This window comes from Mastigoproctus giganteus, chromosome 2 (assembly GCF_048544385.1).
Source record: "Mastigoproctus giganteus isolate SK-2022 chromosome 2, ASM4854438v1, whole genome shotgun sequence".
NCBI lineage: Eukaryota > Metazoa > Arthropoda > Arachnida > Uropygi > Thelyphonidae > Mastigoproctus > Mastigoproctus giganteus.
In genome coordinates this window covers 119,738,067-119,765,398 of record NC_143576.1, presented here as the reverse complement: position 1 = coordinate 119,765,398, position 27,332 = coordinate 119,738,067, and the positions used below count along the sequence as shown (strand labels likewise).

At 37.2% G+C, this 27,332-nt stretch overlaps 1 protein-coding gene across 2 annotated transcripts in view; it reads right to left on the bottom strand.

The window, feature by feature from the left end:
• Positions 1–27,332, bottom strand: part of LOC150089527 (zinc finger CCCH-type with G patch domain-containing protein-like) — a 183,747-nt gene that overhangs the window by 141,898 nt on the left and 14,517 nt on the right. For both annotated transcript variants that reach the window (XM_090368646.1, XM_090368647.1), the window contains exon 3: positions 18,965–19,077. In XM_090368646.1, the coding sequence (XP_090224772.1) occupies positions 18,965–19,077 (113 nt within the window). The remainder of the gene's footprint in view (positions 1–18,964; positions 19,078–27,332) is intronic.

The window sequence follows — 27,332 nt, the reverse complement described above, 5'->3', positions numbered from 1 at the left end:
TAAAAACTCTGCCAACCTTTGTATCATCTGCAAACCTCGACACTAAGCCTGATATACCTTCATCAATATCATTGATAAATATACAAAACAACAATGGACCCAACACCGAACCCTGTGGGACTCCACTAATAACATTAGTCCACGAAGAGCAGCACCCATTGATTACCATCCTCTGTCTTTTCCCACTTAACCATCCTTTTATCCATTGTAGCAACTTACCCTTAATACCATTCTGCTCAAATTTGTAAAATAGTCTTCCATGTTCAACAGTGTCAAAAGTTTTCCTGAAATCCAAATACATGATATCAAAATTATTTTTTGCATCCAGTTCCTTTGTAACCACATCATAATATCCTATCAAATTTGTCAGACAAGACTGTAGTTGTACATGTGGTTTTTTTTTTTTTTTTTTTTTCCAAGGTTTTTGCAGTACTTTGATCCAAGCCCGAGGCGGGATTCGAACCCACAACCTTTGGGTTGCCAGGCAGGCACTTTACCCACCTGGCTAGCCCGGTCAGCACATGTGTTGTCTGTAAGTGCCAACTGTAAATTACATGCCTAAAATAATATCCCTCACCCCTTTATTTCATTTTGGCTTAAATTTCATCCGTATTAACTCCAAATTCCCATAATTTATTTACTTTTGTATTGATTTAACCTTTTTGGCATGTACAGGTAACCTTCGTATAACATGGTAGTTAGGTTCCTATAAAATCTCGTGTAGTGCAAAACCATGTTATACGGGACTAAAAACCAGTACAAAAAGGGGGGGTTACGTTCAAAATCTAACGAAAAATACACCATTTCGTTAATAAAATGTTAACAAAAATACACCATTCTAGATTTCGTGTATCTTCTGCTCTCCCTAAAAAATCAGTAATGTGGGCTTGTTTGCTTGCTTTTGCTTTATGGACCTTTGTATACTTCATCATATGGAACTAAGCATGATTAGTTCCCTTTTGAACTTTGCTTATCACATCCGCTTCGCCAGCCTCTTTTTCTACTTGAACGTCTTCAGTAGTCACATCATCAAAAAGACTAAGCAAGTTCTATTATCACACCGATTACGTTTTCTGCCGGGTCGACCATATTTCTTGAATGAACTAACTCTGGCCATACATTTTGCCAACATGCACTTAATGTTGATGGTTTTACTTCTTTGGGCGATAAAGCTATGATTCCGATACAGTCACAATTGAAAAATGTTTCCATGCCTCCATCACTTTAATAGATTTGGAATCAATTTTTTCCAAAATCCATTTTAACGATTTTCTGACGTAATGAGTTTTAAAGGTAGATGTAATGCCTCGATCTAATGGCTGAATTAAATAACTTGTACAGTGTTAGGTGGTAGGAACATTACTTCAACGTTTGGATAACTTAAATCTTTTGGATGGCCTGGGGCATTATCCAATAGTAATAAAACTTTGAAATCTAGATTTTTCCACAAGTTCAACAGCACAGTACCTAACACGGGGATTTCCCAATAAAATAAAATACAAGAATTTCATGATAATTTTTTTTTTTTTGCATGAAGACTAGCGAATCAACAGCGGGGATTCACAAAAAAAGAATGAAATGTTGAAAAATTACATCCAACATAAGAGCACAAAAGCTCAAAAATACAGTGTTATGCGAGGTTTGCCACATTTCTCTAACTGTGTTAGAGCGAAACTGTATTACATAATTACCGCATTGTGCAAGGATTGCAACAATTTATCAATCGTATTAGAGCAAAACCGTGTTGTGGAAGTACTGTGTTATACGGGGGTTGCCTGTATTTTGTATCCGAAACAGAGACAAAATATTGTCATTGTTTCCTACAATCTTGGTGGTTGACACGGATGATGATACCAAGGTTGTATGCAGCAATATTCCTTTCTAGTGTATTCATGTATTTATTTTTTATTTTTTACACTGGCTTATTTCATTGCCTTACTCCAACTTTGTTTTCTATTTACTCACTCCTCTATTTCTCTTTCTCTCCAAATGCAGCACGATCCCTTTTGCAATATATTGGGGTACAACCAATGTGAGTTAAGTTTGATAACAAACTTATGGAAGGTGACATATTAGAAATGTAAACAGAATAAAAACAGAGTAGAACAAGACTGCCTTTATCCACTGGAACCTTTCAGGCATCTCCTCTTTTTGTAATTAATGTTCGTACTGCAGTTTATAAAGGACTTTTTAGCAAATAAGCATTTTTTTTAAATGAAAACCACAAATATGAAAAGTACTAGAACCTACAGCACTTTGCACAGTACATGGGTTGAAGGTTGAGAAGATTGAAGAAGAACGTATTTGTTGATATTAGACTTGAATTTCTGTAGATTGCAATTTTCAGGATATACATGTAAGGGAAAGTTGTTCCAGAAAGCTGAAGGGATAAAAAGGAAGAATGTTTACGAGACAGAGAGAAGAGACACAGGTAATAAATTAATCTGACTGTTCCCTTTTGAATTGAGTCTAGAAGTCTAATAGAGAGATTTTGGGGCTGGTTGGTTCGCGTTTTATGGTTCTTGGCAACTAAGGCCATAATGCGCCAAGTCAATATTTTGGGGGCACTACTCCATATGCGGGAATAATATTCGGTGGTGGGGAGAATTTGAGATTTGTACAGGTAAGTAGCTGTTTGGAAGAAAAGTAATGCTGAGAGCAAATGAGAAAACCCAGTTTTTCAGATGCAGAAGAAGCAATATTAATAATGTGCTTATGCCAAGAGAGATTAGAAGTCAGGGTAATCCCCAAAAGAGATATATCATTTTGCCTAGAAATCGGAGTGTCACCAAAGATAAGCATAGGAGCAGAAGAATCCTTTTTGTGAGATATAAGACAAGACTGAGTTTTAGAAGGATTGAAATTAACTAAGTTATCTTTGCCCCACTGGAATATTACCTGGAGATCACCATTTAAGGAACTGATGGTGAATATTAGAGGAGCTTAAGCTGTTTGTGCAGAGAAAATTTCACAAATCGGAAGATGGAATGCAATGTGCCAACATCGGCAAAATGAAGGATAGGATTTTTAGTCAATGGATGAAGGTCAGTAATATATATGAGGAAAGGAGAGGAGAAAGAACTGAACCTTGGGGAACACCAGCATTAGTGGAAAACTTGGAAGATGAGTGCCAGCTACCCCATACTCACAGAGAAAACTGGATATCCAATTGCAAAAAACAGTCGGCAATACATAAGATGAAAGCTTGTTAACACGTTGACTGCCAAGCTAGTTTAAGAAAAAACATCCCCCAGGGTCAAAAAATATTTAGTAAATAATTTGATTAGTAATTCTAAAATAAATATTGTAATGTCAGTGTTATGTTGTTTTTTCCCTTAAAATATCAAGACAGTGTCTTTTTTTGTGTCACATATATGTGGCCGATGTGGCCCAGTCGTCGTCATCATCATCATCAGCCATTTTCAATCCACTGCAGGATGAAGGCCTTTCCAGTTCCTTCTGTTTTGTGCAATGGCCAGCCATTTACTACCCACAAACTCATAAGTTTCATCTATCCATCTCTGCTGTTGTCTTCCAGGTTTTCTTCTAGTTCCTCTTGGGTACCATTCTGTTATTTTCTTAGTCCATCTGTCATCATGTCTTCGAGCTATGTCCTGCCCAAGACACATTTTAGTTCTTTAGTTTTGATAAGAATGTCCTTTGTCCTTTACTTTGCTGCCTAATCCATGTGTTTCTCTTCTTATCTAACAGTCTGATTCCCAATATAATTCGTTCCATTGCTGTGTAGTTCTCAGCTTGTCTTCCATTCTTTTGGCAAGTGCCCAAGTTTCACTTCCAGAAGTCATGGTAGGGAGTATACATTGGTTCATTATTTTATGTTTCAGACAACCTGGGGTATTGCTCCTCAGTATGTGACTATATTTCCTGAATGCTATCAATCCAAAATTTATTCTTCTCTTCACTTCAAGCAATTTATCAATATTACAGCTAATAACTTGTCCCAGATAAGTATATGACTCCACCTTTTCAATTACTGCTCCTTCAATCATTATGTCCCTTTCTGTGCCATACTTGTTCATCATTACTTTTGTTTTAGCCCAAAATCTTTATTAACTCTGCGTAACTGATTAAGATTTTCCTCTAATTCTTTGGAATCATGGTTTATGACCACAATGTCATCTGCAAATCACAAATGGTTTAGGAACTCTCCATTCACATTGACTCCTTTCTGTGACCAGTCTAATCTTCTGAAAGCTTCCTCAAGGGCAGCAGTAAACAACTTCGGATATATTGTGTCTCCTTGTTTAACTCTTCTCATATTCCTGTATATCATTGACACCATTATGCCCAGGGATAATGGTGTCAATGATATACAGGAATTTTTCTAGCATGGATAAGGAGGTGATTATTCCCTTGTATATGGCAATGGTCAGGCCACACCTTGAGTATTGTATACAGGTCTGGAGGCCTCATTTCAAGAAGGATGTAGAGCTGCTGGAACGAGTACAGAGAAGGGCAACAAGATTAGTGAATGGAACAAAGGGTTGCTCTTACGAAGAAAGGCTTAAGTTTTGCAAATTACAGTGTCTGGAGACTAGGCACCTGTGAGGTGATCTGACAGAGGTGTATAAAGTCTTGAATGGTTTGAGCATGCTCAATGCTGATGGGATTCTTCCTCTTGCTCAGAATAATCACCTGAGAGGGCATACATTCAAATTGAGGAAAGACAGATGTAGGATAGATGTGCAAAAATTTGCCTTTAGCCAGCGGGTAGTTGGTTGGTGGAACAGACCTCCATCCCTTGTTGTGGAAGTTGATAGCCTAAATAAATTTAAGGCTCAGCTGGACAGGTATTTTGAACAAACGGAGGGGTGAAGTGGAAGTATTTTTTTTTTTTTTGGCTGATGCTGCATAAGCTTGCTTTCTTGCATCATATGCCTCTGCTAATGCTAACTCCTTTCTCGATTTTGAATTTGCTACTGTCTTTGTCTAGTCTAATAAAGGAAGTAGCGTTCTCATATATTTTCTTCAAAATTATAATATATGGTGTATCTATGTCTTGTCTTTCCAGTGCCCAAACATTGCCTTATGCTGTATGGAGTCAAATGCCTTTTCATAATCCACAAATGCCAGGAATAATGGTGTTTTATATTCATTTGCTTTCTCCATTAGCTGTGATATTACATGAAGGTGATCCATAATTGAGAATCCTGTCCTAAAGCCAGCTTGCTCTTTCGGTTGATTCTCATCAAGTATTCTTTCTAATCTGTTAGTAATAACCCTTGTGAACAACTTGTAGATGTGGGATAACAAGCTAATTGGTCTATAATTTCCAATTTCTGATTTATCTCCTTTCGCAAAACTATGATTGCATTATTCCGCTCCTTATGCATCACACCTTTTCCAATGCATTTTGGGAAGAGTCTGGCCAGTTTTTCTGTCATGTCTCTTCCCCCCAATTTTAACAACTCTACAGTAACTTCATCTTCCCCGGGGCTTTCTGATTCTTCATTTTCTTCAACGCATGTTCTACCTCATCAGGAAGAATATCGTGTATGTTTTATGTGTTACTAATTTGCGATCCATCTGCTGGCATCATTCCCTCGCTCCTTGTATAATTCTCTATAGTAGTTTTCTGCTATTTGAATTATGCCTTCTCTGCTATTTATAAGTACACCGTTGCTATTTTTCAGTTTCAGTATCATTTGTCTTTCTGTATTACTGCTGATTTAAGTTCTTTGTTTTCCCTTAATGCTTGTTCTACTTTTCTTGTGTTAAATCTTCTTATGTCCTCTCTGAGTCTCTTTCTAATGGCTTTGCATAACTCAGTATACTCAATTTTGTCCTTATCAGTGTTTATCCTGCTCTTCATTTGTCGCCTTCGGTTCATCATGACAAGTGTTTCTTGACTAATTTTTTCTTCTTTGGATTTCTTTTTACCTATAGGTTTCTTGGGCTTTATCACTTTCAGAAAGTTGTAATATTCCTCATTGATATCTTGGTCCTGAGCAGTCTGCAGAAGCTCAAATTTGTTCTTAAGTTCCAGTTTTTTTTTTTTTTTTTTTTTTTGATTTGGTAGTTGTTGGCGCATCGGCTTCTGTGGCCATATTGCACCTCCCAAGGTTTTTGCAGTACTTTGATCCAAGCCCGAGGCGGGAATCGAACCCGCGACCTTTGGGTTGCCGGGCAGGTACTTTACCCACTCGGCTAGCCCGGTCGGCTTAAGTTCCAGTACATGCTGCTTTTTCTCCTCTTCTGTTATCTCAGACCTTTGTATTATTTACTCGAGTCAGTTTTTTCCTTTCTTTCCTTACATCTATATCAAGTGTGCATCTTACCATTCTGTGATCACTTCCAACATTTACCTTATTCAGGACGGTGACATCATTCACGATATATCTTCTGTTAGTGAGGATAAAGTCAATTTCATTAGTTGTCAATCCATTTGGACTCTTCCATGTCCACTTTCTGTTCACCCTTTTCTTGAAAAAAGTGTTCATTACTGACAATCCTCGAGATTCTGCAAATTCCACAAGTCTTTCACCGCTTTCATTTCTTTCACCAATTACAAAATTTCCTATAGTTCCCCTTTCTGCACTGTTTTGTCTTTTTCTAACCTTAGCATTGAAGTCCCCCATAATGATAGTGTAGTGGGTTTTCTGCTCATCTAGAAGACTCTCGTGGCCCAGGAGGTTACTTTATTTCTTGAGAAGCTGTGTCGGCTATATACATGTGATGTTATTAAGGCATACATATGAAGGTCATTTATGATTAGTTTATTGCATGCGCAGCATGCACTACAATAAAACTAATCCCGATAAAATAAACTCTCAAACATCACAATAAGTTTGTCGGTATTGCTAGAAATTTTGTGAAAACAAGTTCATTAGTGCACTGTATTGTATTATCCCCATTATTATTGTGTTCTGTTTCTCTGCAAGTTTGTACAAGTGTTTTGTAAAAAAAAAAAAAAAAAAAAATTATAATCCAAAACGCAAAAGAAAATTACTAAAAGATGAGGAACTGAGAGAAACTGCTGAAAATCTTAGTAGTAATTCTGAAGATGAAAAAGATTTCGACTCTGATAATTCGGTAAAAGATCCTGAGTGGGATATTTCTTCAAATGAAGAAGGAGATACTGAAATACTGGAAAATATTGAAGAAGTGCTTCAAGACTGGATGGCAGAAGAAAACACTGATGAGCAATTTGAAAAGACCGAAGAACCTGAGATTGAAGCAACTGAAACAAATGAAGCTATTGAATGGACTGAATATGAAGGATGCCAAAAAAGATTTGATTTTACAGGCAAATCGGGACTGCAAATAGACGTATCAAGAAACATTACTCGTCTTGAGGCGTTTTCATTATTTTTTGATGAAGGAGTAATAAATCTTACTGTAACAGAAACAAACAGATATGCCGAACAGAAAATTCAGAGTACCTGAGCTTCACAGCAAAGTCGTCTAAAAAAGTGGGTTCCAACAACTGCTGATGAGATGAGAAAGTTTTCTGGGCTTCTTATGTGGATGGGACTAGTAAGATTGGGGAGTATTGCATCTTACTGGTCAACCAAACCTATCTATAAAAATAACTTAGTAACAAAAATTGTCTTGCAACAGATTTGATTGTTGTTGCAACTCATTCACTTTTCAAACAATGAAACTGCTATTCCAGGGGACAGGTTCAATAAGATACAACACCCGATAAATGTTTTGCAGCTGAAATATCAGAAAATATTGTTCCCCGGCCAAGATTTCATCATTGACGAAACTCTTATTCCTTGGAGGGGCAGGCTGATATTCTGACAATATATACCAAATAAAGTGCATGGGTATGGAATCAAGCTGTTTAAGTTATGCTCCAACAAAGGATATACCTGGCTGAACAAGATCTATTCAGGTAAATCTGAAAATTATATAAAATTCGTAGGTTTAGCTGTAAAGTTCTGTGAAGAGTTATTGCAATGACTTCTAAATGAAGGTTGCATCTTGTACGTAGACAATTTTTATACCAGTTACCATCTGGCATTATTGTTTCTTCATCAAAAAACTCAAGTTGTTGGTACATTACGAGTGATTAAAAAATTTATACCCAAACAAGTCATGTACTTAAAGCTAAATAAAGGGGAGATGATCACCAAGGAAGAAAAAAATGGAATTATTGTCCTAAAGTGGCAAGATGCTCGAGATGTGAGACTACTAACAACAAAGCATGCCTCAGAAATGGTTGATGGACCCTTCACCAGTAAAGAAAGACGGAAAGAAGCCAAAAAAAAAAAAAAAAAACACTTCCTATTCTAGCATATAATAAGGGAAAAGCAGGCATTGATCTGTCGGATCAAATGGGTTCGTATGCCACACTGCTAAGAAAGAGGGTAAAGTGGTACCGGAAATTAGCAATAGAATATATATTTGGAATATCAGTTGTCAAAGCATACGTGGTATACAAAGAGTGCCACGCGAAAACAAATAAAAATAAGAAGCTTTCGGGAAGAGGTAGTTACGGATTTGCTAAATATAGAACAGAAAGAGAAACGAGAAAAGCCAAAATGTGGTAAAACTCATATACAGGCATTCCCGCTTTACGAGTTTTTTTTTTTTTTTTTTTTTCAAGTATCGACAAAATCGAAAATATGAACATTAATTGTAAAAAATGAATGTTAAACATTCATAAATACCGCATTTCAAACCACACGCATAGCTATACAATACAGTGCATGGTGCACCACTCTTTATGATATTAATCCGTTCCAGGACACCATCATATCATGAAAATATCATAATGTGAATCCAATAATACACTGTTTTTTGATAATTTGTTCCACGACCTTGGAAGTTGAAATTTTCACTATATAACTCTCTCTAAAAGGTCGTTTTTATAGTGTAAATTGTATTAGTTTCCAATTCAAATCATTAAAATAACCTACCCTTGCATCGTTATCATACGTTTCCGTTATAAGAATCAATTTTGAACGCCTTTGTGATATTTTTCTAAAGCACACTTCTGGAGGTCACAATCATAAAACAATAAAACAATCTGCACTTTCCAGTTTATTGGGCTTTTCTGTTACTGCATCTAATTATAAACGGGAAGTAAACTCGATCTTATTGCATTTGCCAATAATTCTGATAACTGGAATTGTGTGGGTTTTTACATTATAATGGTGAAATGTATTTCCCCTTTACTGAAATCTTCAATCATAAAAAGCATAAATAAATTTTCAGAACCTTCTCTTCATTACTTTTTTTTTTTAAGCTTTGTAAACTTGTTATTCTGCACAAATCGTATTAGTTGCAATTTGTGCGTTCCGTTAAAAAATGCTTACGCATGCTATTGAAATTTATAAAGAAAAGAGAACATCATATTCGACTCCTTGTCCAATAAACCAACGAGTGCCAAGCCAATAATGAGCGATCAAAGAGTGTGCATTTAGTCGATGATGATGAAGAATAAACATTCTTTAACATTTGTAAGTCATAAATAATTTCTTTATTATTATAATTTTCTTGAATTTACAGGTTACATTTTTCTTTCTTTGGATAAATCAATCATTGTTTAAACAAACTAATTTCACTGTTGAGAACATAACCCCTATTTTTAACATTATGTCTATGGGTAATATATTCCCGCTTTACGAGCGCACGCTAGGAACAAATTAACTCGTAAAGTCGGGAATTACCTGTACTAATGACAAAATTTGACACAAACAACAAGAGAGTTAGAAGAATGTGCATTTTTTGTTACACAAAATTTAAAGAGTCAGAAGGAAGATCAGTTGCTAGCAGAAAGGAGAAAAGAGTTTCGACGTATTGCCCAGACTGTATTTGTCAGCCTTTCAAGTGTTTGGAGTGTTTTGGACAACACCATAAATTTTTATAATTTTGTAATTATAAAATTTGTAATAATAAAGAATTTTTAAATAATGACCAGTTACTTGCTTATTTTTTCTAATAGCTCCATGCAAATTTCATCACATGTATCACCTGAGGCCACACTTTTCAAAAATAATGTAAATTTCCAACAATCGTCAGCACTATACAGCCGACACAGCTCCCACTGAAACGGTGTTGGCAAGACACAGTGCCTGAAAAACACATAATGGTGTCGAGCATGTATGGCTGCCGCGGTAGTTAAAGTGTTAAGAGGATCTTTATGCAAACACAATCAAAGGCCTTAGAAATGTCAAGAGCAACTGCTTGAATTCACCAAACTCTTTTATTGAATTTGTCCACAGATGAATGACTTAAGCCAAAATATCACAGGTGGATCAAAACTGATGAAGTCCACACTGTTGATCACTGATCAGATGGAAGGTTTCAAAATAGTTTAGGAATTGACAGTTAATGGATTTCTTCATTACTTTGGAAAGAGTAGAGGTAAGTGCAACGGGACAATAATTTGATAGGAGGGATTTGTTAATCCTTTTTTAGGAATTGGCTGGATATATGCAAATTTCTAAACTTTTTTCTGGATATGTGCAAACTTTTATGTTTTCTTATTCCAATGGAATAAGAAAATATAAAAGGCAAAACAGAACAGGAGTAAGCTCCAGGATAAATGGCCCTGTTGTACTGGAATCCATAAGATATAAATGATGATCAGGTTTAGCCAGTAAAATAATATCTTTAATATAAATAGATACTGAATATCTTTAATTACAAATAGATACTGTAGCTTTCGAGACAAATCATGTCTCTTCTTCAACAGAAAATGAAAACTTTAGAGATAAAATTATTCTAATGGACACAGTTGTGTGTTCAGTGAGGCGTGCGAGGGCACGAGATGAGTCATTCAATTATTAAACTGGTGTTTATTGTTGCCGCATGGACGTGTGTAGTTTTTCTCCAGCGCTTGTCTAAACCTAATTGACCACTCCCAACACTTTTGCCACCGCCTCTGGTTAGAGTCACTCAATATATTGTGTAATTCGAGAGCCATGAATCGCTGCAAAGGCATGAGACTACACTCCATCTTAGAGACAACCGTTTTAGGTTTAGACAAGCGCTGGAGAAAATCTACACATGTCCATGCAGCAAGAATAAACACCAATTTAATGATTGAATGACCTACCTCGTGCCCTCACATGCACAACTGTGTCCGTTAGAATAATTTTATCTCAAAATTTTCCATTTTCTGTTGAAGAAGAGACACGATTTGTCTCAAAAGCTACAGTATCTATTTGTAATTAAAGATATTCAGTATCTATTTATATTAAAGATATTATTTTACTGGCTAAACACTTAGTCATCATTTATAGGAGTAAGCTCAGGGCATAGGTTTTGAGAACAAGTGGAAAAATATAATCAGGATCTGCCTAGGCATATATGCATTTTTTAAAAATTTTCCTCACAACAGTGTCACTGTTGGTCGAGGAACTCTAACTATCCTACGGATATTCAAGATTTAGATTTTCTGGAGTTCCTTGGAGGTGTTCTCGGGCAGACTTACTGCTTATAGGCTGTTATGTAGGGTCTTAGGCACAATAACAGTGATTGACAAGATCATGAGGATGGTCATTACTTGTTGCATATGCCACATCATTTTGATCTCCTGTCTTAGGTTCGTGTACTTTCTGATCTTTTCCTCATGGGATTTCTGGAAATTACCAGTGCTGGGCACCACTATGTCAATCAGATAGGAAGACTTTTCCTTCTTGCCGACAAGGGTTATGTCTGGTATGTTGTGTGGGATTGTCTTGTCCATTATTATGGCACGGTCCCAGCAGAGCTTGTGGGTTGGGATCTCAAGTACTGTCTGTGGTTCGTACTTGTAATATGGTACACTTTCACTGATCAATTGGTATTTCCTTGCTATCTTCTGATGTATTATTTTGGCTACCTGGTCTAGTCTACAAATGTACTCAGTCTGGGTGATCACCTTGCATTCCCCTGTGATGTGTTGACTCGTTTCTGAGGCCAGGTGGCATCATCAACATATGTCATCTGACACTCCAGGCTCCTTGGCGATGTATTTTCTATAGTCTCTGGTGTGATTACCTGGTCTTGAATGACGAGCATGAATCCTTCAGTCTCAAGGAAGTAATTTTTAATTTTAACCTTTTCCTGTCACACTATAACCCTGCTGTTTTTGCGCCACAAAAATCAAAATCAAATCAAATCTCAGGGAAGAGCGTCCCACTCATGAGCCATGCATTGGAAGCAATTTTATCTATGTGATCTTGATGGAGGTCATTGTAGTGTCTTCTTTGCCTATCTTTCTAGCTTCGTTTGTGCTATCTGGGTGAGAGGGACTCCTCACTTAGGTTGAGTTGGGTATACCACTTGTCTATCTTCCTTATGGCCTGGAAGAGCACTGCTGTGTGTTTCTGGAAGTAATCCTTCAGGTTAGCCATCACTGTTTTCTGTTGCTTGATGAGGTCTATCAGGCCCCTTCCTCTCTCTTTCCGAGCGATTGTAAGTCTCTGTAAGGCTGACTTCGGGTGGTTTTGACGGCTCTTGGTCATCGTTGCCTTTGTCTTTCTCATGATATCCTCCAGTTCAGTGTTAGTCCAATCTATAATCCTGAAGGAGTATGTTAGCACTGGGGTTGAATAGGTGTTTATGTCTTTAACTGTGTTCCCTTCCTTCAGCTTTGCTTTCAGCAGGCTTCTAAGTCTCTGATGGTATTTTTCAGTCAGGCAAGCCTTGATTTCCTTGTGCTCTAACTGCTGAGCCTGCATCATCCCCAGGTATTTGTAGGTCTCCAAATGAAGGGAATTTTGAGTAAATTTAGTTAAAATTGAATGAAATTTAAACCAAAATGATCCCTCTGCATGGCTTCAATCTCTTTACCAGTCTGTAGCTGGTAGTTTTAGCCAACTAATTTTCCCTGGTGCAATCCATGGGTCTTGCATTTGTCTAGACCAAATTCCATCCTGATATCATTGCTGAATTCTTCGGTGGTCCTGAGTAGTTGCTGGAGTTGCTTCTCAGTTGCCATGTAGAGCTTGATATCATACATGTACATCAGGTGGGTGTGAGTGTACAGGTTCTTCCTTCCTTCTTTGAGGTTATATCCATACTTACTGCTGCTGAGCATGGTGGATAACAGGTTAAGTGCTAGACAGAACCACAGTGGGCTCAGGGCATCTCCCTGAAAGATTCCTCTCCTGATGTGAATTAGTCTGGTTGTGATGTTCTCGACCATAATGGTGGTACTCCATTTCGCCATTATTATTATTATATTTCTAATAAAAATTATAATAATTATAATAACAGATATTAAGGAGTCTTGACAGGCATAACTCTTTATAAACAGTCTTTTATTATGATATTTGAAAACACCCTTTGTGGCAGCTTTGTCTATACAATGCTTCACTGCTTGCCTTTTGTTTGGAGCAGTCTGGGTTCAATTTCCATTGATGGCTAGAGGATTTTTCTCAAGTTCTCTTTAATCCAGGTTGTTGTTAGCCATTTCACGCAAATGAAGTAGGCTTCCCCCACCCAATGAATTGTGGGTTTTTCAGCCTGCACAGCATGCAAACTGACCTATGACCACATATTTCACAGACACTAGCTGTACCCGGTGTAACATATGCCATCAGTATCATATCTTAAAGGTTATTAATTAAATATTAACACATTTTATTTATTTATTCATAAATTTCATTATAAACACAATTAAAAATTTCATTCTTCTCAAATACAACACTTAATGAGCCCATATAGTTGCCTGTGACTAAATACAGGTTTCGGAAGGTATAAGAATATTCTTTCAAAAGTCTGTCTCTGTGACTTGTTGATGGTCATTGAAGATGTTAAATGTATGGGATATAAATGTGTAGCAGCATGATTAGGATATAAATGTGTAGTAGCATGATTACACCCCTACTTTCAGTTTTATCTCATGAAGAGGCATTCCTGTGGGTATTAAGCTGTTGAGAAATTCTTCAGGTATGCCAGATGCTCACTTGGTTCATCGCATGCAATGGTATCCACACTTTTGTAAACAGACTCTTCTCTGGGAATACGGTCTAACACTTTGTTGTTCAGTTCCAAAGAATCCTCATTTGTAACACTCAATATTGCTCTGCCTTTGAGTTGCTGAGCAGTAACAGTGTTGAAGTTAATGTCCATAGAGTTATTCTACAGGGTCTTGTGTGTTTGAAAAACAGGGTGAGGGTCTTGTGTATTTGAAAAACACTTTTTTCATCGCCTACTTCTAATAGCCAGTCGGAAAATTCCTTTTTGCTTGCTATTGTTCGCATATTACATGTAAGTTTCAGTACATAGAATTGGGTCCATAGCCTATGTTTCTTTATACAACTGGCAACTGTCAGAGATCTTGAGCCTCATAATATCACTGGTAGAACTTGCTTCAACTCTCCACCTAATAGTATAACTTTGCCTCCAAAAGACTTGTCTAATCATGTCAGATCACACAGTAGTCTGTGTACTGCTTGAAAGTTGTGAACATCATTGATGCTTCGATCCCACACTATCAGTTTTCATTGTACAAATGCCTTAGCTTCCTCTGTGTTCAGCTTTCAATTGCATGTTGAAGTCGCATTCAGAAGCAGAGGTATCTTGAACGTAGAGTGAGCAGTTCTGCCTCCTGCTAACATAGTCACTGCAATATAACAGTAGATGCAACAGGAGTAACACTATCTCCCTTGCCTCGTATGGTGTGAAGTATAGGTGAGTAAATAAATGTTTTTCCAGTTCCAGCCGGATCATCTAAAAAAAAACTGTTATGATTAGTGTTTGATTTACTGTATATGGCATCAAGAATAATGTCAAATGCCATTTTTTGTTTGTTGTTTAATTTTTTTGCATTTGCGATCACTTTGACTTGTTCTTCCAAAACGTCAAATGATTGTAAATGCAGAGATGTTGTCATCATTTCAACAGCTGGTAGATGCACTTTTCGAAAGCTCAGACCATAATTTTTCAACATTTTGTTTATTTCTGCAAGAGCATAGAGAGGGCCAGTTTCTTAAGAATAACATCTTATGAAATCTACACTCATGCCCTGCTTATGTCTTTCCCACAGTTCAGGTACATCTTCTGGTTCTCCAAATCCACATATCATTCCAAACAGTAATCGTATATAACTTGGTGTACGTGCCTCGATTGCCTCAGAAAGTGTCATGCCATATCCTATCTCCTTTCAAAAGTCCATGTTCTCTGCAGCTTGCTGAAATGTTTCACAGAATTGTCCACTGACTGTTTGCAAATGCTCAAAACTTGTAACTCTTGTAAGAAGCATGCGTAGATAGTAGCGCTTTGTCTTGAACACTTACAACAGGCATACGTCCAATAACACCATCTCCACCTCTTTGCCTACGTTTCCATTTGCCTGATTTTTTCTCAAATATGTAGTATTTTGGTATCTCTGCGTAACTGAATTGCGTTGTGCTTGCACATTCTCTTCTGTTTAATTCGAACCATGCCTCAAGCATGGTCTTTGTAGACATTTCCTGCTGCAAGGCCTCCTCTTCTCTGCCCTCTTGGAAGATCACTTGTTGTTGATCAGGTAGGTGCACTGCCAATCTTATAATGGAGTGCAACTTCTCCGACACAGAAACTCATTCAAACGCCACATTGCTTCAGGTGCACTAATGTACCGTCCATCTGAGAAAGTTTGAATCTCATCAAAGACCAAACTACCATCGGTACCTTCCCTCTTTAATTATACAAATGCCGCATCGTGACCTTTATAAACATATTTATAGAAGTACTTTACACTCTTACGAAGGCACACACTTCTACATTCGTGTGTGCATTGAATTTCTTCGACAACAATGGATTATAAGGTACAATCCATTTCATACTGTCAATGTCATACTTTACTACTTTAACAGCAGGTCCTTCTCTTTACTCATATATCAGATGGCCGTTAACATTCTCTTCTGTTGTGTCTTTGAACTCTTTCAGAAATCCGTTACTGCATGCACCTCCTTTCATGCACAGATATCGTGCAGTGAGCACTCTGCAGGGACCATGTAGCATGCACTTTGTGATGATTTCAAACAACCTTGGATTTGTTTTTAATCATGGTAGCTCTGCACTTACGACTCTGTCAATGTCATCCTTTGTGTGCATTTTAGAATCCGTAGACAGAGTGAGGAGTATGTGCACATGTGGTAGTTTATGTTTCTGGCACTCTATCATGTAGATGAAGGCTATCACACTACCAAAAAGATTCCGTTTGAGAATGTCATCAAGCAGTTCTGCAAATTTTATTTTGAACACTCGCAAAGTTATGTCTGGTCTGTGTTCAGGTCATTGCTTTCCTTCCATTGCATTCACAATCACAGGCCAGGCAGGATTGCAAGTAAATGTAACGAATAGATCAGGTCTCCCAAATTTTCGTACAATTGCCATACCATCTTGATAGTTTTGTTGCATGTATCTTGGGCTGCTTGGAAAGTCAAAGGCAGAATTATCATCTTCCCTGATCTCAAGTTTTGGTTCTGAGCTCTTGCTTCTACTGCACGGTACATATCCACTCGTAGATAAGTCTGATTATGGCATAAATAGTTTAATCTAGATCCTTCAGTCTTCACATAGATGTCTACAATGTATTGCTGAAATAATTTCCCACTGCTATGAATGAGGCTAAAACCAGGTCTCAACAAAAGTCTATAAGCAAAGAATTGCAATTGTGTTACTCTAATACCTTTTGCAGTTCTTCTCTCTTCTGCGTGTTGTAGTTCCTCGTACCAACCACCCTCTCCACACGGGAATAGCAACGGATACACCATAGGATCTCCATTCTTGTTTAGCGGTGATATATAGTTCTACTGCAGTCACCTATGGGATATATGCATATGTCTCTATTTGCAGGTGATTCCCTGTCTTCCCCAACAAATATTGCAACAACCTCTGTTTTGGATGTAGGTGAATTATATCGTCTCTTATCTAAGTCCAGGTCTTCTATAAATACCATGTGCACATTCATTGTTGGATTGGCCTGAGTTATTTGATGCATTTGTTTATATGACTCAGCAAATGGGTTAACTTCTCACAGCATCTTGTCCAATTGTTGCATTACTTCGGCCATACACCCATGGTTTGATTGTTTTTCAAGCAGTTTTGTTGTTGCTTCAGCAGAATCAAAAATATAAAGTTGTCCATATCCTGGCTTATTTGCCTCATTTGGATATAGCAGTGAGACAAAATGGTAAATCTGACCATGCATTCTAAAACAGTATGGACCAATTCCAGGTGGTGATTTAACCTCTACACCCATTGATGCGAACACCATTGCTAAGTTGTACTCTTGTATATGTTCTCTGTAATTATTTGCTTCACGTGTATTCCTTGTAACCAGCTCTCGTAATAGAGTAGGTGTCTCAGACAGTGAGTCGAGTGAAACCTTTCCATCGTGACAGCATTTAGTGTATTTATTCGATGTGTTTAACTCATGTCCCCAATATCTTGCATTACAATACTCACAGTTGTAACACATATTTCCAATGTCATGCTCTTCCACATTAATTACAGCTTGTTGATTATTCACATCTAGTAATTCTATTTTATTAGTCCTGCGGCGTTTCGCTTGTCTTCTCATTTCCAATCTTGATTCTCTTTATTCGATGTTTTCTGTCCATTTTCGTAGTCGCAGAGTCTTGTTTTAGTCTCTTAGTCTATCAGATCTCTCCTCTAATGTTTCATTAGCATTTCTTCTACATTTTCTCAAAGTTTTTACACACAGTTCAGCCATTTTTACACTTCTTAAAACTTAAATTGATTATGTTTTCTCGTCTTTCTTTTTTTTTTTAATTTTTTAAAATTATTTTTTATTTTTTTTTATTTTTTATTTTTTTTCTATTTTTTTGTAATGATTTTTTTTTGTGAATATATAGAGTATTAATTTTGTAAACAGTAAAAAAAAAAAAAAATTGTCATCGTCATCGCCTTCAATAAAAAAAAAATTTGGGCAAGCATACCTAAGCATTTTATATATATTGATAATACACAAATCACTACGGGAGCACCATGTAATTCAGATGAGGAGAAATGCACCGCTCCTAATCCTATTATCTAAGCTATTGGGCTGGATATACAATTATTGTCATTTTCTTTGACAAACATTAAAAATGCTATGCAGCCCTCTCAAAACACTTATCACTTCAGACAATCATTCGACTAGCTAGCCCAATTAATTGTCAACAATAACATCTACGTTTGGGCCTACTGGCCTGTGCCCACAATCTGGGCACAGGCCAGGTAGGCCCATGTGAAAAAGTACAGGCCAGGTAGGCCCATGTGAATTGACTTTTTCACATGGGCCTACCTGGCCTGTACCCACAATCTGGGCACAGGCCAGGTAGGCCCATGTGAAAAAGTCAATTCCATTCATTAAGTTTCAGTGTGCTATTTTTGTAAAGTTATGATATTATTGATATTTCAAATCAACCATATCTGCTGACAAAGATATACATATTTCTAAACCAAGGTAACTAAAATTCCTGTTATTACAATTTAATTCCTGACTTAAATTTGGGAATTAAAGTAAAGTCACTAGGATATATGGAAAAGCATCTCAATTGTAAAAAATATTATATGCAAACAACAACTTTGTAATTTTTGCTAACTCTACATAAAGACCCAATCCTTTACTTGCACAATCCAAAATAACAGTTATACTGTACATGCTAATCAGAACATAATCAAACATTTCCAAAGATATAGAAAATATTCCATTTATACATAAGTATGGTTACTCGAAAGATATTAAAATTATACCCCCCCCTCTGGATTACAATGATGAAACCAGCATACTGCAGATCAGCCACTGCAAGGGGGCCAGATGGTTAGGGGGACTCTGACAAGTAGTTTGGATTTGTTGTCAAAGAGCACAGGGGGCTCATTCATGAAATTTGTGGGAGGTGTTTCGCTACTGCATAATAGGCTTTGTGTGATTGTTACTGAAGATGTAACTTAACAACATCTGATAACCTATCTTACAGCAGAGAAATATTTTTAAACGCAGATTTATTTGATGAGCCAATTAAAATTATAAAAGATAAGACTGAATTTGTTCTTCAGTAATTACCTGAAAGCGTGCAAATTCAATATCCATATCATCAGTATCATGATTACAAACAGTCTGCCTGGATTCGGAGTTTAATGATGAAGTAGTTTGTTGCCTCTTTAAAGTTAAACTTTCTATATAAAGAAGAAAATTATATTTTTTTAATTTTCTACAAGTAACCAAAATATTATAACCTAGGTAAACTGCTTATGCTCTTTCAGTGTATGCTGAGTAAATAATGAACAAACATTATTCTAACAATAACACATAATTAAAAATAATACTACTAAGCCATTTCATTCACTCACTCATTTACTATATTATTAACTGAAATTTATTTTGCTTTTTTAGTTTCTAAAATTGTGTCCAAGAAAGCAAATACTTTTAACATATAAAATTCTGTTTCCAGTACAAAACTTAAAACTTAATTTAACTGTTAGTAACTTCAAAAAGATTTCTGATGCAATCAATGATAATAACTGAACTAGAACTTAAGAAAATAAGAAAAAATGAAACTGTTGAAGCATCCTCAATGTTTAAACAAATATAGATATAGACATATGAGGGATAATCGAGTTACTGTACTCCTAATATTAAAATACTACAGGTCGACCGTCACTAATCAACACTCATCGAGTGTTGACATTCGAGGTGAGCGGACACGTTTCGTCAGGGCTCTTCAGTTTAGTGGATTGGATTACTGTTGATTATTGCTTTTAAATATTTGATTTATTTAGTATATTGTTGGATTATTCTGTTATAGGTTTTCCTGTAACAGGTTGATTTTGATAATATTATAGATATTATTTTTTAAAGTTAATTTTCATTGATATTTAGCTAATTTTATAATGGTAATTATGAGATCTGCCTTAAACACGTCACAGGGTATCGTGACTCACACAGAAATAGACGATGGCGATTTACAAGTGAGTCATGATATAATCCGTTGCGGAACCTGTGGAATGTTTTCCAAGGTCGACCTTGTGACTAATCATAGCTCACCTGGGGATTCTTTTCTTTGTGATCGATGTAAGGAGTGCACCGATCTTAAAGTATAATTTGGTGCACTGATGGAACAATTTGAGTCACTGAAAAAATGGGTGCTTGCCCTCGAGAATAATGCATCTGGGAGCTCGTCAGGGACTCAAGACTCCAGCAATCTACGAAGTGATGCATTCCCAATTCAGGCCTCAAAACAGAAAAACCAAGTGCAAACTACTCTGGTTCAAAAGAACTTTGTTTTATTAGGAGACTCTATTGTCAGGGAAACGGGGAATATTTTTTGTAATAAGGATAGGTGGAGTAGAACCAGGGTATGTCTGCTGGGAGCAACTATTAATGATGTCGCCAACAGATTGTCAGATTTTAAGGGGGGGGGGTAAAGAGAATATTATTATTCATGTGGGGACTAATGACATTAAACGTACATGATCTGACGATTTGTTGGAAAAATACAGGGCCATGCTGAGGAAATGCCACGAGCTAGGCCACAATGTCTACGTGTCTGCAGTTCTGCCCAGACACAATAGGAAGGATTATATGTTAAAAGCCTTGTGGTTTAACTCAACACTTGAAGGACTCTGCAAGGCTTTTGGGAGGAAATTTCTATCAGCTTGGCCCACACTTGTAGGTAGAACAAATTTGTTTTGTAGAGAGAGGATACACTTAAACAAAGGTGGTGCAAAAGTTTTTGCCAGTATTATTGAGGATACCTTAAAGGTTCGAGGAAACTGTTAGTTGGGGGGAGGGATGTGGGTAATACTGACAAGCATTTATCTGATAATATTGGTCAAAGTAACTCTTGCACATACCTCAAGAGTTCTCATCTGTTTCCCCAACTGGACATATTATCTAGATGTTCTGGGGGCGGAAACATTTCAAGTGAGCGGGTAGCTAATGCCAATGAAGAGAGCCTAAAAAACTTCAATGTTAAACTTCAGGGTTGTGTTAGGGTTATTAAATATACAGGAACAGTAAGTCTTAATTGTTTAATAGTAATGTTAGAAGTGTCATCAATAAAATGAGCGAATTCAAACTGCAGGTTAAAACAAGTAATGCGGACATAATAGGGCTTACGGAAATGTGGTGCCACCCGGAAATAGGGGATGATGAGTTTCAGTACAGCTTGTATAATGTATTTAGGAAGGATAGGGTAGATAGAAGGGGTGGTGAGGTAATGCTTTTTATAAGAAGCAGCCTGTGCAACGATAGCTTTCCCAGATTCAGACGTTTCACGTGCTAGTATAGAATCTGTATGGTGTGAGATAGCTGGAAACAAAGGTATAATGTGAGTAGGAGTAATCTACAGACCAGGTGATTGTGAAGATTATGACAAAAGCCTCTACATGCAAATGGGATGGGCAAGTAAGCGTCAGTGTCTTATTATGGGTGATTTCAATTTGCCTCTAATTGATTGGAGAAAATGGAAAGGAAACTCAACATGGGGAACAAAACTTTTAAATCAACTAGATGCCTGTTATTTGTATCAATATGTCAGGGAAAATACTAGAGAAAAGAATATCCTAGACCTCATCATCACACATGAATCAGATGACATAACAGGGCTGACAGTAGACGAACCAGTAGCAGGAAGTGATCACGAAGTTCTACTGTGGATGATGAAGAGAGAGAGAGGGAGCAGTAATAAAAGGCAAAGGAATGGGTTATAATTTCAGAAAAGGAAATTACAATGCCTTAAGGTGCTACATGGCCTCTATTAACTGGGTAGATATTGCACAGAGAACGATTGAACAATTGAACTGTGGTATGCTTTTAAAACATTAATCACAGTTGCCTTGAATGCGTATTTACCATTAAAAAAATACTCCATGAGGAGGGTTCCAAGTTGGATGAATAGTGAAGTTGCCACATTACTTGAGCAGAAAAAAGGTAGCATGGAAAAGTTACAGAGCAATAAAAAGTACTGAAGCCTATAACAGCTACAAGATGATCTGTAACAGAGCCACAGAAAAGGTTCAACAGGCAAAGGCAGTTTATGAGAAATCGCTAGCAAACAGAGCAAAGGGGGGGGGGGATAAGGAATTCTTCACATATATAAATGCTAAGAAGAGTAGGACAAACCAGATCGGACCTTTGCATAAGGAAAAGGGGACAGTATTAAATACATCAGCTGCCGTTGCAGATGAACTCAACAGTTTTTTTGCATCGATATTTACAGAAGAAAAACCTTTTGTGGCAATGGGAAATTGTGGGGGCGAAGTTGAAAAACATGTAATTAATAATATTGAAATTTCGCAAGATTATTTAATGAAAAAACTTTTGAGCCTACAGGCCAGTAAGGCTCCTGGAGTTGATAGAATATACCCTATAATCTTAAGGGAGGCGGCAAGTGAGTGCATTGAACCATTAAGGCTAATTATGCGAGCATCACTAGAGGAACCAGTAGACTCTGGGGAGATTCCATTGGATTGTAAAAGTGCCAAATGTATCTCCCATACATAAGGGTGGTTCTAAGAGTGAAGTGGAAAATTATCGACCTGTCAGTCTGACTTCAGTGGTAGGGAAAATCATGGAGGCAATGATCAAGGGTGGAATTCGGGATCATTTGGATAGAATTGAAATTCTTAAGGATACTCAGCATGGTTTTGTAAAGGGAAAATCATGTTTAACGTATCTAGTTCGCTATTTTGAAAGGGTCACTCATGAGCTGGATTTAGGGAATAATTTCGACACTTTATTCATATTTCAGCAAAGCTTTTGACTAAGTCCCACATGAGTGGTTCCTTTATAAGCTGGAATAGGTTGGAATCACTGGGAAAATCCTTAGATGGATATCAGGATGGCTTCAGGGCAGGAGGCAGAGGGTTGTGATAAATGGCTATTCCTCAGATTGGGTTGATGTAAGAAGTGGGGATCCCCAAGGATCAGTATTAGGACCACTGTTGTTTTTAATTTTCATAAACGACATTGATGAAGGATTTGAGGGTATGATGTCTAAATTTGCAGATGATGTTAAAATTGGCAGAGTAGTTAATGATCACTGTCAAAGCTGAGCTTCTTCAGAGAGACCTAGACAGACTTTGGGAATGGTCAGAAAAATGGCAGCTATGCATTAATCCAACAAAGTGTAAGGTATTACACCTGGGAAACAGTAATCCCAAAATAACTTATTCACTTGGTGGAGTTCAACTAAACCCAGTACTGGAGGAAAGGGACTTGGGTGTTACGATACGATCAGACATAAAAATGAAATTCTCTGAGCATTGTAAACAGGTCGCAAGGAAGGCCCATGGTGTCCTATCGATGATCTATCGAACTTTTGCCAGTAGAGATAGGGACGTGATAATCCCATTATATAAGGCTTTTGTTAGACCACACTTGGAATACTGTGTTCAAGTATGGAGACCGCACATAAAGAAAGATATCGAGCTTCTTGAAAGGGTGCAAAGATGGGTATCTCGCCTGGTGAGATCGGCAAAAGGGCGTCCTTATGAAGAAAGACTTTGAATATGTGGGTTGCAGAGTTTCGAAACCAGACACCTTAGAGGAGATTTGATTGAGGTGTTTAAGGCTCTGGGAGGCATCAGTAAAATGAATGAGGAAGAAATTTTCAAGATTATAAATGATGCTAGAACTAGAGGACATAAATTCAAGTTAGGGGGGGGGGAGATGTTTAGATTGGATTGCAGGAAGTTTTATTTTAGCCAGCGAGTTATAAATTACTGGAATAAGTTGCCTACATTGGTGGTAGAGGCTCACAGTTTGGGGAAATTCAAAGGTCATCTGGATAGTACCTTCGGGTGAGGGAAACGCATAGGATGATAGGTTTAATTTCCTTTTCTTTTATTAATTATGTTTGTTTTTTTTTATCATTGTTTTATTCAGTTTTTTTTTTGGCTGGTGCAGCATAAGCCATAGGCTTTCTTGCACCATGCGGCCATTACTAATACTAATACTAATCCAGCAGTGTTGGAACCTGTGGAGTGCCGGATTAGTGAGTTTTCCAGATCACCGGTGGTTATTTTAGCACATACAGTTTACCCAACAGCTAACCACCTCCTCCTACCTTTAACTCGTTGACTTCCAAGCCAGTTTAAGAAAAAAATTCCCCAGGGGCCAAAAAATATTTAGCAAATAATTTGATTAGTAATTCTAAAATAAATATTGTAATGTCCGTGTTGTCATTTTTTCGCTTAAAATATAAAAAAAAAGACTTTTTGTACGTCGCATATATGTGGCCGACATGGCCCAGTAGGTTACTTTATTTCTTGAGAAGCCATGTTGGCCACATACGTGTAACGCTATTACGGCATACATATGAAGGTTGTTTGTGATTAGTTTATTGCACGTGCAGCGAGCACTCCAATAAAACTAATTGCTATAAAATAAACTCTCAAATGCTGCAATAAGTTTGTCAGTATTGTTAGAGATTTTGTGAAAACAAGTTCGTTAGCATGCTGTATTATCCATCATATTGTGCTGTGTTTTTCTGCAAATTTGTACACGTGTGTTGTAAAAAAAAAAAAAAAAAATCTAAAAAGGAATGGCTAAAAGAAAATTACTAAAATAAGAGGAAGCGAGAGAAATTGCTGGAATTTACAATTAAGCAGAGTTAAACTTCTCACAGGACACACCGCTGTCAAGTTTTTTCAGAAGTTCAACTTTATCTGTTATGGACAATGTACAGTGTTTGCACTTTACACCACGAGAAGGCACTTCCTTTATGCATTGGAACCATGGCTGGAAGTAAATGTGAGTAGGTTATAATAATAAATGCAGAAAAACAAGTGGGAATGGCTTGCCAGTGTTTACGAGTTCACGCCAACAGCTGATGCTGCAACTAACGCCACCAAAACAGCAGCGGCAGGTTGGTGCACCGACACGGGAAATTTGAAATTATGTTCGTGGAAATTAAGTCCGAATTAGCGGTGGAACCAGATTACCGGTGGCCGGATTAGTGATGGTCGACCTGTAGTATAATTATATACTTGCATGTCTCTGATGCACATATGCAAAATTAGAGGTCACTCATAATAATCCTTTTTTGATTGCAAGTGAGCAACTGACCGATGGTGTACTACCTCTACGATTAATGCAGAAAACTGAGGTTAACGCTGTTATCATATATTTTGCAAAAAAATAACTGGACTCTGATTGATATTTACAAAAACCTAGTGGACACACTAGGTAACTTGATTGGATCACAAAGTGGATGCAAAAAATAGTTTTGATATCATATACTTGGATTTCAGGAAAGCTTTCGATACTGTTGCACATGGGAGACTGCTGTACAAACTGGAGCAATATGTCATTAAGAGAAAGTTGCTGCAATGGATAAAGGGATGGTTGAGTGGGAGACGGCACAGAGTGGTAATAAATGGACAATGCTCTACGTGGACTAATGTGATTAGTGGAGTCCCCCAGGGCTCGGTGCTAGATCCATTGTTGTTTTGGGTATTTATTAATGATACTGATGAAGGTATATTGGGCTTAATGTCCAAGTTTGCAGATGATACAAAGATTGGCAGGGTTATTAACGATAATAAAGACAGTATGCTACTGCAAAAGGATCTTGAAAAGTTGGGCAGATGTGCTGAGATGTGGCAACTGAAGTTTAATATCGACAAATGCAAAGTACTGCATATGGGTAGCAATAACCCAAGAGAAACGTACTAATTGTGTGGTACTACACTCAGGAAGGTGGAGAATGAAAAAGACCTGGAGGTAATTGTGCAGTCAGATATGAAGTTCTCTGATCAGTGCGGATGAGCTGCCAGAGCAGGTCATGGAGTTTTGTCAATGATATACAGCAGACTCTCGATTTACCGGGATCGGATTAACTAGGAAGCAGATTAACTGGGACACTTCAAGACTCCAAATTAAAAAAAAAAAAAAAAAAAAAAAAAAAAATCAACCAGAAATCATAAAATTCAAGTAATAACTGGAATAGGTATAAACAGATGTTTTGCAAGTGAAATAAGTGACAAGAGGAGCTGTAATAAGTCGTCATTGTGAGATTAGTGTACCTATTATCTTTAGTTTAGTTTGTTTAGTAAGTTGCATCGTAATGCAAATGTTTAGTTTGTTTTAGTGTGTCAGGTTTATTGTTGTGTTTCGTCGCACCGCAAAAGGACAAATTTTGTTTTGTTATTTATTTCAGGGATGTCGGTTTTTTTTTTTTTTTTTTTTTTTGTTTAGAAATCGCAAAAATCATGGACAAATGCAAGAGTTGTGCTTTCAATAAAACATAAACTTGAAGTTAATCAAAATTTTGAAAACGGTGTATCCTCCGTGAAATCTCTAATGAACCATTATAATGTTGGTGACCAAACCATACGCGACACTATAAAAAATAAAGGGAAGCTGTTCGATTTAAAATGGACATCGTAAAAAATAAAGGGTTGTTGTTGGTTTAGCGATTTATTAGGCGCATAGGCAACCATGGCCATAGTGCACCAGAAAAAAATAATAATAATAAAATAAAATAAAGGGAAATGTCATATTGGACACACCAGTAGTGCGTGGTAAGGTTTTTTCATTTTTTATCTATCGCCATACTTTTTATGTAGGGTGCTGAACATTTTTTGATACAGTAAGCCTAAGACACACGTAGCTTCGGACTTACGTTACATTAGACAGAATACGAGAAGTGGTGAAAGGATTGGCACCAATGAAGTCAATTATAATAACCAAGGCTACAACCACATATCAGTTTTTATAGTACAATAACATGCGTTTTTTTCTTACTTTTATGTTTTCTTTTCTTATGTGCCACTCCGGCTACTTCACCACTGTCCCCAGATAATTTAATTAAACTAATTAAAATATATAACTATTTTTCTTCATTCTTCTGAGGATATTATGTGGTTTTTGTAATTTTGGCATATCAGGGATATATTAGCAATATTACATTAGTCATTCCCGAGTTTGTAAAACTTTACTTACGAAGGAAGTCCTGTAACGTACTCTTATGTATGTCGGGGACTTAGTGTATTTTTGGATTAACCGGGAAATCGATTATCCGGAAATTTTTTTTTACCATCTATCCTGGAAAATCGATAGTCTATTGTATAGGAATTTTGCTTGCTAGCAGAGACAAGGAGGTGGTTATACCTTTGTATAAGGCAATGGTCAGGCCACACCTTGAGTACTGCGTGCAGGTCTGGAGGCCCCATTTTAGGAAGGATGTAGAGTTGCTAAAACGAGTACAGAGAAGGGCAACAAGCTTGGTGAGAGGAACAAAGAGGTTCTCTTACCAAGAGAGGCTTAAATTCTGTAAGTTGCAGCATCTGGAGACTAGACGCTTGCAAGGTGATCTGATTGAGGTGTACGAGGCCTTGAATGGTTTCAGCATTGAGCCTATGCATGGCCTGCATAGGCTCAATGCTGATAGATATTTCCGCTTGCTCAGATTAAGAACCTGAGCAAA